This window comes from Solanum stenotomum, chromosome 8 (assembly GCF_019186545.1).
Source record: "Solanum stenotomum isolate F172 chromosome 8, ASM1918654v1, whole genome shotgun sequence".
NCBI classification, from domain to species: domain Eukaryota; kingdom Viridiplantae; phylum Streptophyta; class Magnoliopsida; order Solanales; family Solanaceae; genus Solanum; species Solanum stenotomum.
This window is the reverse complement of record NC_064289.1, coordinates 54,805,854-54,818,588: the sequence shown is the minus strand read 5'-3', so window position 1 is coordinate 54,818,588 and position 12,735 is coordinate 54,805,854. Positions and strand designations below refer to the sequence as shown.

Sequence of the window (12,735 nt, the reverse complement as noted above, 5' to 3'; positions counted from 1 at the left end):
GTGAGGTCGTCTGCGAAGAAGAGGTGTGATAGTTTTGGTCCACTTCTACCTATTTTTATTGGAAACCAATTAGCGCAGGATACTTGTCGATCGATGCTTCTAGAGAGTCTTTCCATGCATAGAATAAAGATATAAGGGGACATAGGATCCCTTTGTCTTATTCCTCGGGAAGGGCTAAAAAAATCAGTGCTCGAACCATTAATTAAAATGGAGATGGAGCTAGTGCTTATGCAGATAAAATAAGTTTGATCATATTGTCAGGAAAGTTTAAAAAAATATAAGAGTATCTCTAATGAATGACCACTCCAATCGGTCGAATGCTTTTTCTAAATCAATTTTAAGGATCATGTTGGCATTCTTACCCTTCATCTTTTTAAAATGACTTATAACTTCCTGAACAATAATTGCATTATCCGCCGCCCTCCTATTCTTTAGGAAGCTCGCTTGATTAGGACTAATAATTTTGTCTAATAAAGGCTTGATTCTATTGACAATAATTTTTGTAATTATTTTATACATGGTGTTGCATAGCCCAATAGGTCTAAAGTTCTTTATATTTGAGGCATTGGCACATTTAGGGATGAGACTAAGATAAGTTTTGTTCATTTCCGGACTAATATAGTAACATTTAAACACGTTTTGATAGTACTCAATGACAGAGGGCACAACAATATGCCAATATTTCTGGTAAAAGAAGGGGTGTAGACCATCCGGGCCAGGGGCTTGAAAGACTTAATGGCGGCTTGGACTTCAGAGTCGTTTAATGGAGTTTTGAGATTAAGAATGTTTTGCTCCCTAGTGTTATCAGCAACTCTAAGTTGGGCAGTTGTATGACTAGAAGTGACAATATCCTTAAAATAAGAGAGTTATTAATATTGTTACCTCCAAACTTCTCAAAATATCATTAAAGTCACCACCAACTATCATTGTAAGAGTTGGAGATTATTCCATAGGTTTTTCCTATTTCCCAAGGCGTAGATTGTACTAAATAGCCATGGGGTGGCCAGGTTTCGAGAATACATGTATCCTCACATGAATTTCCTGAGTAGTTGTTGTAATTTCCTCAACTCTAAATAGGTCATCCATCCACATCATAACTATACGACCTGAGCGTCCTATGGCGGGAACCTCTATGTAATTGGTAAACCTCTACTAGATCTTTGTGGTCTTGCATTTTAGTTTCCAAGAGAACGACTAAGGTTGGTTTGTGAACTCCCAACAGTAACTTGCAGTGCCTTTTGGACTCTCCATTGTTAGCCCCCCTAATATTCCATTCATCAAATGGGTTCGAGTTGGTTGGGGATTCTTCCATGAAATGGAAGTCATGAGTCAACTGTAGTTAATTTGGGAGCTCGTAATATCAGAGGTAGGTTCATTGGTAAGAGCAAAACTAGTTTCTTCATATAGTTTAAGTTTCTTAGTTGTGGGCGTCGATCGGTGGGGGTCTATTTTGATTTCGTCACTTTTGGAACACAACCGTTTGCCAGACATCCTCATCATGGCGTGCAAGTGATAGATCTAGTTGGAGATTCTTGTTCCTGCTCAAGTTTTGTGGGTTGTGTCTTTTATCATATAGGCACAATTTAATTGGGTATGTCCCAATCTGCCACATGCTTTGCACAAAATATCTTCTCCTTCATACAAAAGTGTTTGCTTATGTCGTCCTATGACTGGGGTTTCCATCGGGACCTCAATACAAATACAAGCATATCTTCCCCGTAAGGTTACAGATGTACGTACAAGTATCGATTTTAGTGTCGTCATCCTCAGTGTCTTTGCCAGAATCGTTTTCCTTCAGAGTGAAAAATGAATGCAGTTTTTTGTTGTTTTTTAAATTCTTGAAAATTCCAAAATTCAACTTGAAGTTGAGTTTCAGAATTTTATGGTACTTGGATGAACAATCATCATCTAAAATTAAACCTAAGCATGGCAAGGGAACTACACTTGCACTATTACAACATCAATCATCATCCCCACTGCAGTGCCACAAGTGGAGTCTGGACCGGAGGATGTAAGCTAACCTTACCCCCACAAAGTAGAGAGGTTGGTTTCTGGGCCCTTTGTGGCACCCTGCTACAATTGATGAAGCAAATACTGAACATATGCAACGATTATGACATTGGGGGGATTTTCAGTCACTTCCCAACATAACTGACTATTCAGATCAAAAACAAACTTCTCTACATCCATCAAGAAACAAAAAAATTGACGAAACAAAATCTGACGCTAGGACTGCATCTATTATTTGTCAACAAATGAGGACTCTGCAAGATCAATGGCACGGACAAGAGCTGCAGCTTTGTTTTCACATTCATTTTGCTCATCAGTGGGGTCACTATCAGCCACTATACCTGCTCCAGCTTGGAGATAAGCAATCCAATCTCGTCGCTTATCGACATCCTTGTACGAGTACATAGTATCATAACGCGTTCCAGTTGGAAATACAATGGTTCTCAAAGCTAAGGCAATGTCCATTTCTCCGGTAAAGGAAATGCCTCCAAATCCACCGCTGTATGGTCCACGCCTTGTGACTTCCAGCTGATCAATTAGCTCCATGGCTTTCACCTATACCAAGCAAGAGGCATGAATTATTTATGCCCCCTTCGTGAACACACAAAAAAATAAAACTATACAACTATAAATTCCTTCATGAAACACCTCAAAGCATATCAATAGTTCTTACAAGGTCCAGATGGATTGAACTTAAACACATAACTGCACCAATATTAGCTTCAGCCCTCAGCCCCCTTCGCCCCTCTTTACTTCCAGAAAACAATAAATGGTTCACTTGTTAACACTTGATGCAAAAGAGACTATATGCATAAACTTTCCGTTCAGGATAGGAGAATTGATTATCAATATCTCCACCAACTGATCAAATTCAGTGAAGTGGAAAAACCATATTTCCAAAGACTAGGGGCATCAGTTTGGCAACTTCCCATAACTTAGACATTAAGGTAGTAGAAAGCACCCAGAACTCAAACAACCGACACTGCCTTTTCAAATAATTATTATTGCAAAAGTACAAGATGATTGTAGAACCTTAGGCGCTCCACTAACGGTTCCAACAGGCAGGGCTGCACGCAGAGCATCCCAGCTACTCAAATGGTCAAGTAGCTCTCCAGTAACCTGCAAATTTTGGACAAAACAAAACCTTGTAACAAGCCAGACAAATCATTATATTTCACAACATTCAAGTCTTAGTGATGATTCTCTAACCACTGAAATATGTAAGAAAGGAAGTAACGTAATGTATAAGAACAAGTGTTAATTTGTAACTGGCATTTCTTTCAGGAAGCAAACTTTGTTGCACTCAGGTAACATACCTTATGCAAGTAACATGTAAGACACCAATCAACGTAGAAGAATAGCTATAATTAAATGCAACTCGTATGACAAGAACTCACCGTGGAGCTAATGTGCATGACATGGGAATACCGTTCAATGTTCATTAATTTCTCAACTTTCACTGAACCAGGCTTAGAGACCTGAATTAAGAATCGAAGTTAGTCAAAGATGATTGTACTGAAAGACGGCTTCAATAAAATGCTTACAAGGACTCTAATGTGAGAAGTTATCTAACAAATAAATTTCAGTAGGTACCTAGGAATTCAAATAAATAGAAGCTCATTGAGCAATAATGCCAACGCATAAAAGGAGAATGAATTGCCTAAACACTGTACAATATATTAAGCACATGCCTATTTATGCTGTCACCCTATCTTTTGTTTTGATTTCTGAGATCTTTGTATTTGTCTTGAATTTCTCTATCAAATTTTGGTCAAACTACCTAAAATCGATTGACCTGATCCGGTACAGATGCCACACCCACGTTGTGTCGACATTGGTGCGGCACCATAAGTGAAGAATCTACACAACTTAGTCCAAAACAAGAACAAGATCATTACATGACAGAGAATGAGATGCTACCTAAATATTGACAACATTAACATATATAATTAAAGGTCAATGTAGTCCAGAGGAAGTAGGATGATATCAAAAGTAGCAATAAGCAATGTGAAGATGAGAATTACAATCAACAACATGAGCAATTATTTTCAGTTGTCCAATTACTAGTCCAGATTCCAGATGTAGATTTATCGAATCTTGGCATATAGAAGATTATATACTACGCCTCTAATAATGCAAAAATTCCATTAACCTATAGAGAGAAATTAAAAAAAAAAGGAAATTAGGAGTGTTAACCTTTCCAACATCATTTCTTCCCAAGTCAACCAGCATTATATGCTCTGCACACTGTTTCTCGTCGTGCAAAAGTTGATTTTCCAACATATAATCTTCCTCAAGTGTCTTACCTCTTCTAATAGTCCCTGCTAGGGGCCGATTGGTAACTGTTTTCTGGACCAAAAAAAAAGAACGGTTTTAGATCATTAGCAAAGTTGTTAATGGTAGACAAGATGACAGATGGAATTTGGGGTGAAATCGACATGCAATCTGCGAATTAGAATAGAGAACATCAGTTGATTTACCTTCTTCACTCGAGTAAGAATTTCTGGACTAGAAGCAACAAGTATACACCCCCGAGCCTGATCAGAACATATCCTTTGTGAGAAACCTAGGGAAATAGAATTTGAAGAGTCAAAGTTTCAAGGAAAACAGGCATACCTGTAGATAAGTCATATAAGGACTTGGATTTACGATTCTTAGTGCTCTGTATACTTCAAATGGATCTGCAAATGTTCGTCTTTCAAAACGTTGGCTAAGAACAATTTGGAAAATGTCCCCAGCAAGGATATGTTCCTTGGCCTTTAAAACAGCCTTCTGGTAGTCTTCGCTTGTCATGGTTGACTTTTTCAATGAAGTACCAAATAGGCTAGTATGAAGTTTTATTGACCCTGAAGCCAGCGTAGGACTAAAAGAAGAAACCAGTACAACCAAATGAATGAAAGGAAAGGAGCAGAAAATAAGATAATTATTATAGGAAGAGGAAGTGAAATTAACTTACGGTACAATATCATGTACTCTAGATAACAATGCTTCTAATCTGGTTGTACCATCATTGTAGGCCTCCTCTACTGAAGCAAACCTATCTAACCGCACCCAATGTATGACAAATGCTTTCTGGTATCAAGCAGAAATTTGAGTAATGGACCATAATACCTTGAAAAATAATTACCTTACTACTAGAAGTTGATCGTGAAAGTAATCATGTAAAGAAATGCACCTTATGCCTAAGCCAACACTAAAAGCTAACTCAATTCTAAAGCTAGCTCAAAGGGTGAGCATTGCCAAACAATAACTCATTTCCTCTACCAATGTGAGACACTTAACATCCCCCTCTCCTCCTCGTGACCAGGACACAACATCATCCGAAGCATGGACAACATACTATGGGTATCCAACATTGGGTAAACCAAGAATGTAAATGATCTAGCTCTCGTACCATGTTTAGAAATGGATCTAGGACATAACTCAACTTCAAAAGATAGCTCATAGAACGAGGATTTTCAAAGAACATATAAGAAGAAAAATTGCCACAATCACCACCGATGTGGGATACTAACAACTCAAATCCATATATTCAAACCCAAAAAATTCAATGAAAAATAAAGAGAACAATCCATAATGAATGGCGAATATGCACGACAAATTGAAGAAATCTATCCAAGTACAAAAAGTGAAATCGAAGTGCTAATATTGAAGCACTTCAATGAGAGCTAAAGCATATGTTCATGAACCAGATAGGCCATAGGAAAAAAATAGGGTAATATAAATCTGGAAAACAAAATAAATTGAAGGTTTGTTGGGGACAGAAAATTAAACTACCTTTTCCACATGATCAAACACAATTACATCATCATAAAGGCCTAGATGAAGATCAGGAAGGTTCCTATCATCCATTGGAGCATTTGAGAAAGGTAGCTTCTTTTTCTCTACGTAACGCACAGTATCATATGAGAAAAAACCAACCCAACCTCCTGCAAAGGAAAAACTACAGCATTAGGTAGAGTTAAGTTACTCTCTTCTCAGATGAAATTTGTGTATAGACTATAGAGGTATCAATTGTCAAATACACTCCGAAACCTTTGGGCCTAGTCTTATTCAACACATAATCTCTCTTCATCCTTCCCCCTTTCCAACTTTTGTTGATGTGGAATCTTACTTCATCCTAGATTTTTCAGATTAAATTCTTACTTTATTCAAGTATATGAAACTAGCATAATTTTCAATTATTACACTCCTTAAATTGATAGCGTAAATCAACAAGACAGTTCTCTTCCTCTTCCATTCTCCCACTATAAATTAGAGTTACTAATAGTTTTTCTTTATATGTATACCACCTTAAAATGGGATTCCATTTCACATCACTTCTTTCTGCTTCATGTTGTGGGAAATCAAAACCATTTAAATGTCTCTTGAATTACTCTGTCACAATAACTAATAAACAAATTATTTTTATTTTTTTTAGATTTTATCCTTCCCTTTTCTTCAATGGAAAGGTAATGATTTTATTATCCTGAAGGTATGTATAAGAGTTTTACATCAACAGAATGAATGCACTGTACTCATTCTCAAAAAAAAGAATGGATGCACTGTACTACTGTTTGATTTAATGATATAATACTTTTCTATGATAACGTCTTAACAAGTAAACTATAATTAATACTATTATCACACAGAAAAAAATCATTCAGCTTACAATTGTTCTTTTCTACTTTGAAAACAATTTTTTTTTAAAAAAAGCATCTCTAATTGAAGAAGACTCACTTTACAAATCCAAAAAAAAAAGTTGGAGAAAACGAAAATGGATAGACTATAGAGATTGTCCATTCCAGCTACTTAAAGCAAGTTCAATGCTCCTGGCATGAGACACTGAACTACAAAGATAACGAGGAGCATTTACTAGATTTGTCAGTGAAGCAGTAGATGATTCATTGACTCAAGCTAGATTAGTATTAATGCTAATAAACTCAAGCAGTTGAAGTATAATTTATTACCACAAAATGCTTCAGGAAGCTCATTTATGCATTGAGGTTTCCATTTTTCCATAATCCTACGAGGAATGCTCATTGGATCTTCCTCAAATTCCTCTGTTCTGCTTCCTTCAAGGTGATCCATAATTGTCACCATGTTCTCTTTTGCAACAATTTCCATTGTTGGCTGGGCCCCAATCACACTGTATCGACCCTAGCATAATTAACTCATCAACAAACATAGCAAGGTGTAATCAAGCAAGTAACATTTTTGATTCAGAATTGTGCCGACGCAGGTAGTGCAGGTAATGAGAATACAAGCATCAATAATTCCCTATGTGCTCTTTGTGAATCTCACTACTCCTTCCTGAAGAGGACTTCAGTATCACTATTTTGGGACAAACCTTCCTGAAGAGGACTTCAGTATCACTATTTTGGGACAAAAGAAGTTTCAAGATTTGGCAACTGAAACAATTTGAACTATTTTTAACTATATTAAGTTGTGAGTTATAGTACTTATACATGATTTCTGAATATATTAATTTCATTTCAAACCCATCATTCGTTTAAAGTTGGAGCAATGTAATTTCCTTTGACTATTCCAGTTTCAATCAAGGAACTAAATGGAGGTAGAACAAAGAGCTTACAACATTAGAAGCTTTCAAACCAGGCTCTACAGACTCGAACAAGAAGCTCGGAGCTTCCCTATCATCTTCTTTCACTAGACAGCGGTAAGCAAGGACCGGAGTTAAGTGATCGGAGAATATAGACCTGTAGAGGGGGATCAAATTCCCATGCTTGGCAGCCTCCTTGAACTTCACTGAATCGTCCACTACACAAACTAAACCATCTCAGAACCAGAAAGCACCCAAAAGTTACCATCATGAAATTAATGTCCAGCAAATTAAGTAAGTGAATAGATATGCACTGTTGACAGTAGAACACAACAAATGCCCTCGACTCTGTCTATATATATTACTTCATATTTTTTATTCAACTCCCAAATGGGGGAGTCAAATCTTGAGGTAAGCTTCTTTCTTGGTTGATTCCAAAAGTAAATGCACTCGTTTAGAGGAGAGGGGTGCAACTTGACATTCTACGCATTCAATGATAAGTTCAAGTTGATGGCCACATAGGATCAAGAAATGCATCAGTAATCTGTCCCCAAGGGTGGATCTACATGGAGTTCAGGGGTTCTGATAAAAATTACACTATGTATATAGGATCAAATCTGTAGTTTATGTGTATATATTTAACATTGAACCCCCTCAACAAAGTAAGGGGCTTGGTTCAGCGGCTATGGGGGTTCAGAGCTTAGTAGGCGCGTGGGTTCGAATCTGGCTAGTAACATTTTTCAATGTTTTAGCTTCAGCGTTTATTGTTTTCTCTAAATAAATGAAACGTTTCTTCTTTGTTATAATTGTCTCAGTGCTAATCATGTTTTATTTTTATTTATTCATTAAGCCTAATTATTAATTGCTTAATTAAATTAGTGATTGAAATCTGGTACAATGAAGAGCTAAGCTATATATTTTGGTTCCTTGCTTGTTCAATTCTCCCAAGTTCTAACTAACTCTTTACTTTACGATTCAATAGAAATCAAGTGTAGCCTCTCATATGTGATTTAACATGCTTATTTGTCAGCACTATTTAGCATTTTTTTAAACCTCCTCAACGGAAATCTTGGATCTACCACTGTCTACACCTACCCACTAAAAATCTTGAATCCGCCTCTAAATTAAATGGAAGGAAGCCAAACTTTCTAACAGTTGAAAGTAAGGTTTTTGAAAAATACATATTAAAGCTAAAGTTTCAGAGAAGCAGAAAAGGCAATGACTTAAACTTTTGGATTCATTTCAAAATCAAATATATAGAGTTAAGATTTATTTATTTTTTTGAACAAAAAACATTAATGCCAAATATATAACTGAGTAAGCAATGCAGCAGAATCTGAACAAGCCGAATTAAAATCCTAGAACTATCTCTGAATTCAATAACTGAGATTTCAACAAATTAAATATCTAGGTAAGTAACTACAGCAGTAAAATTCATAAAATTCTGGATCCATCACTGAATTAAACAAGCACAAAGATTACCTAATGAAGGAGGAGAAACGGCAGCGGAGCATTTGAGAATCCGAAGTCGAGCAGCCGCTACAGGGGAACTAGAGAAAGAGAGCGAAGTGGCCCGGTGACCGGAGAAAATGGAGGAGCGGTGACCGGAGCCGGAGATAACCGGTCGGTGGTGAGATACGGCTAGGGTATTCATGAGTGTTTACAGCATTTGAGCTTTGAAAAAATGGAGAAAAAATGGAATGACAGTTATATGTTGCAGAGGTGAGTTGGGGCATTTGCAGTATGAGTGTATCAGTTTGTAGGTTTTAGGTATTTGGTGAATTAAATGTGAATTTTTTTGGCAAATATAGACAGACCCCACTTACTAAATATTAGTCAAATGTAATATAATTACTCCTTCCGATCCACTTTTATTTGTCATGTTGTATTTTTTCAAAAGTTAATTTAACTAATTTTTAAAGTCAAATTAAATTACGTTAATTCAAAAACTCTCTGTTTTGTTTATACGATACGAACACGTACTATTGAATCACAACCATTGGTTTTGTTAGATACATTATCAAAAGCTATACACAAATTACAATTTTTTGCATATCAATATAATAAAAAATATGTAATAAAATATTAGTCAAAGTTCTTATAATTTGACTCTAAAAAAAGAAATTGTGACAATTAAAAGTGGTTGGGAGGAATATTTATTTTAAATCATATTTTTTGTTCATTTGATTTTCACATTAATTATTTATATTTAATTATTTTTTTTCTAAAAAATGGACTGACATTATTTGAAATCTCCTAAAAATATATAGAAATAGAGTGATAATAAGAAGTGTAATAAACAATTATATTTAGTCAATTGATAAATTATTAAAAATACACACAAAAAAAAATTGAACAATACTAACGAGTAAGATTACATATAATATGAAATGTAGTTAATTTTTTAATTGAGTGTGTTCTTTTAAAGAAAATATATATTTTGCTTAAAGCAATCATATTATAAGAAATTTAATGTCTTTTCAAGACATTTTATAAATGTCTCATAATTATTAGTATTTATTTTAAAATATATAAGTTCAAAATTGTATTCTTGTTTATTTTCTTGAGGAAAAAAAACACATACATAGATTACATTTAAAGAAAATTTAATTGAAAATTTTAGAATCCATACTTACTTTAATTTACTATATTGTGTATTATTAAGTATAAACATAATTTTAATTAGAGAAATATTTATTTATTATTATTTGCATGGAGTTTAATCGTCTGCTACAATAGAAAGTCATATTATATGAAAATTAAATATTTTTTATCACATAATGTATATCTTAATTATGTATTATTTTATTTTACATATCTTAAAATTATGTAATCTAGTTTATCACTTTAATTAAGTAATTTTATTAATTATATGGTTAAATAAATTTAAATTACATACTTCGATATTTTTAAATATAATTTAAAATATTTTTCAATGATAGTCAAATTCACAGTACTTTAAATACGGTATAGAACTTATAAAAATTATATCGTTCATAATTGTTGACCATAATTAATACCAACCTAAAGATTACACGTTGTAACTATTAAAGTAATTATTGTCATAATTTTCTTGTACTCAAAATATATTAATTATGCCAAAATTGAAACATAAAAAAAAATATTAGCTATATTATTTAACTATTTTTATAATTTTTTTCTACAAATTATAGCAAAAATATTTTTTTAGTTATAATATTTTGTTTGAAATAATTTATTATGACTAAAGATCACTATTGTTGAAATAATTTTTGTCACGAGGCAAACTTATGATCAGCTAAAAAATTATTATAGCAAAAAATCTATTTAGATCACTAATTGTTGCCATAAATTTTAAAACTTGAAGTAAAAATATTTATTTAGTCGCAATATTTTTCTCCGTCACTTGCCTCCTCTTATATTTTTGTTACAAAACAATTATTATGAAATTGAGCTAATATTTTTATGATTAATCAATTTTAATTTTATTATCATAATTTTTTTTAAAAATAGAGGTAGGTGGAGATCGAAAGATCTAAGATAGGGAAATGGAAGAATATTTTGGATAAGTTTTATTAATGATATCGAACTTTGAGTTTATCAAACGAGAAAATTACTTTCTTTCTTTTTTTGTTATACAATTGTCATTTAACATTAAAATTTACTACAAAAACAACTTTTTATTACACGGAAATATTCTATCTTTAAAGTTTATAATGAAAAAAAAACATTTTTAGGAGGAGTCTGTGAAATTTTTGCTATAAAAATGAGTATATTAATAAGGAAAAAATAGTCGCACCGTATTTTCTTTAAATATTTGATTATAATGCTTTAACATTATGTATAGAAATCAAATTTTACGGAAAAACAAATGTAATATTGTATACACCAACAAGTTTTGTGTTACGAAGAGAAATACTAAAAAATATTTTTAAAACTATCGTGAATATATGCTCTCCATTTTATTTTACTTGGCTCATATACTAAAAAAATATGTTTCAATCTATTCGTCATTTTCATAAATTAAGAGAATTTTATTATATATTCATCATACTGTCCTTAGTGTTAAAGATCTATAAAAAGTAGTAGAAATCAAATCTAGTATTTCAAAGCATCACTAATAAAATTAATTTAGTAAAATAAGTATTTAGTTTTAAAAAAAATTAAAGGGTGCTTTCAAGTCAATAAGGCCAAGTAACAAAAGAACAGATGGAGTAATTAACTTATTTTGGAGCTTATATAATATTTTTTGGTATAAAATATTAAAATTCACGTGAAAATTATTTTTTAGTTAACTTAGTCAAAATTGAAAGGAAAAAAAAGCCAAAGTTAAATGACTTTTAAGTGACCAATATAACTTTTGTGTGATAACTTTTAAAGTCTAATGACTTTTGGTTAAGAAAAAAATTCTTTAGAAAATTGTGTGGTAATTTTGAAATAGAATTACTTTTATATAATAATAATATAAATAATAATAATAATAATAAAAGATCTGATAAAGGGAAAATTGTATATAATAGCAAATTATTAATTCAAATTAAATGATATAATCATAGTTTGATTTAATTGTACCCCATAGCAAACTGTTGCTATATTTCGTCTTTCTCCTGGTGATCTCGCTCGCTACTCTCGTTCTCTCCCTCGCCTCTCTCGCTTTTATACAAACGCAAATGTGTAAAATGTGTTTGTGTTTGTATAAAGCGAGAGAAAATTGTATATATATACATATATTTTCGTTCCCCTCTCCCAAATCTCGCTCACCACTCTCCCAAATCTCGCTCGCTCACTCGCCTCTCTCACTTTATACAAAAACGCAAATGTATAAAATGCGTTTGTGTTTGTATAAAGCGAGAAAAAATTGTATATATACATATATTTTCGTTCCCCCCTCTCCCCTCTCCCAGATCTCACTCGCCACTCTCCCAGATCTCGCTTGCTCACTTGCCTCTCTCACTTTATACAAACACAAATGTATACATTGCGTCTGTGTTTGTATATACAAATACAAATGCATATATTTTCGTCCTATACACTTATGATTATACAAATACGATCTTCCCCTGCCCAGTTTTGTTTTGTCTTTCTCTCTTTCTCACTTTATACAAACACAGATTATACAATTGATCTTTTGTATATGTATACCAAAGCAGATTATACAACTGCTTTCTTTTGTATATGTATAGCGAAATATACATATTTTATGTTTG

General features: G+C 33.2%; 1 protein-coding gene across 3 annotated transcripts; it reads right to left on the bottom strand.

Moving 5' to 3' along the window:
• Positions 1 to 1,889: 1,889 nt before the first annotated feature.
• Positions 1,890 to 9,316, bottom strand: LOC125872932 (anthranilate synthase alpha subunit 1, chloroplastic-like). 3 transcript variants are annotated; one of them, XM_049553742.1, is made up of 11 exons: positions 9,032 to 9,316; positions 7,583 to 7,767; positions 6,960 to 7,149; positions 5,788 to 5,939; positions 4,967 to 5,082; positions 4,627 to 4,873; positions 4,491 to 4,547; positions 4,207 to 4,359; positions 3,408 to 3,488; positions 3,043 to 3,129; positions 1,890 to 2,565 (listed from the first exon to the last, which is right to left on the bottom strand). In XM_049553742.1, the coding sequence occupies exons 1-11, from the start codon at positions 9,201 to 9,203 to the stop codon at positions 2,242 to 2,244; spliced, it is 1,764 nt and encodes a 587-aa protein (XP_049409699.1). In that variant the 5' UTR covers positions 9,204 to 9,316; the 3' UTR covers positions 1,890 to 2,241. The 3 variants fall into 3 exon arrangements, with proteins under 3 accessions (XP_049409699.1, XP_049409698.1, XP_049409700.1); XM_049553741.1 differs by having other exon boundaries at positions 7,583 to 7,776; positions 9,032 to 9,259; XM_049553743.1 differs by lacking the exon at positions 9,032 to 9,316 and having other exon boundaries at positions 6,960 to 7,138.
• Positions 9,317 to 12,735: the final 3,419 nt, after the last annotated feature.

Excerpts from the sequence above, each read along its gene's own strand:
- LOC125872932 (XM_049553741.1), bottom strand. The coding sequence starts at position 9,203 with ATGAATACCCTAGCCGTATCTCACCACCGACCGGTTATCTCCGGCTCC. Across the intron at positions 5,940-6,959 it reads GCTTCCTGAAGCATTTTGTG|GAGGTTGGGTTGGTTTTTTC; the intron begins GTAATAAATTAT and ends TTTCCTTTGCAG. Across the intron at positions 3,489-4,206 it reads GAAGAAATGATGTTGGAAAG|GTCTCTAAGCCTGGTTCAGT; the intron begins GTTAACACTCCT and ends TTCTTAATTCAG.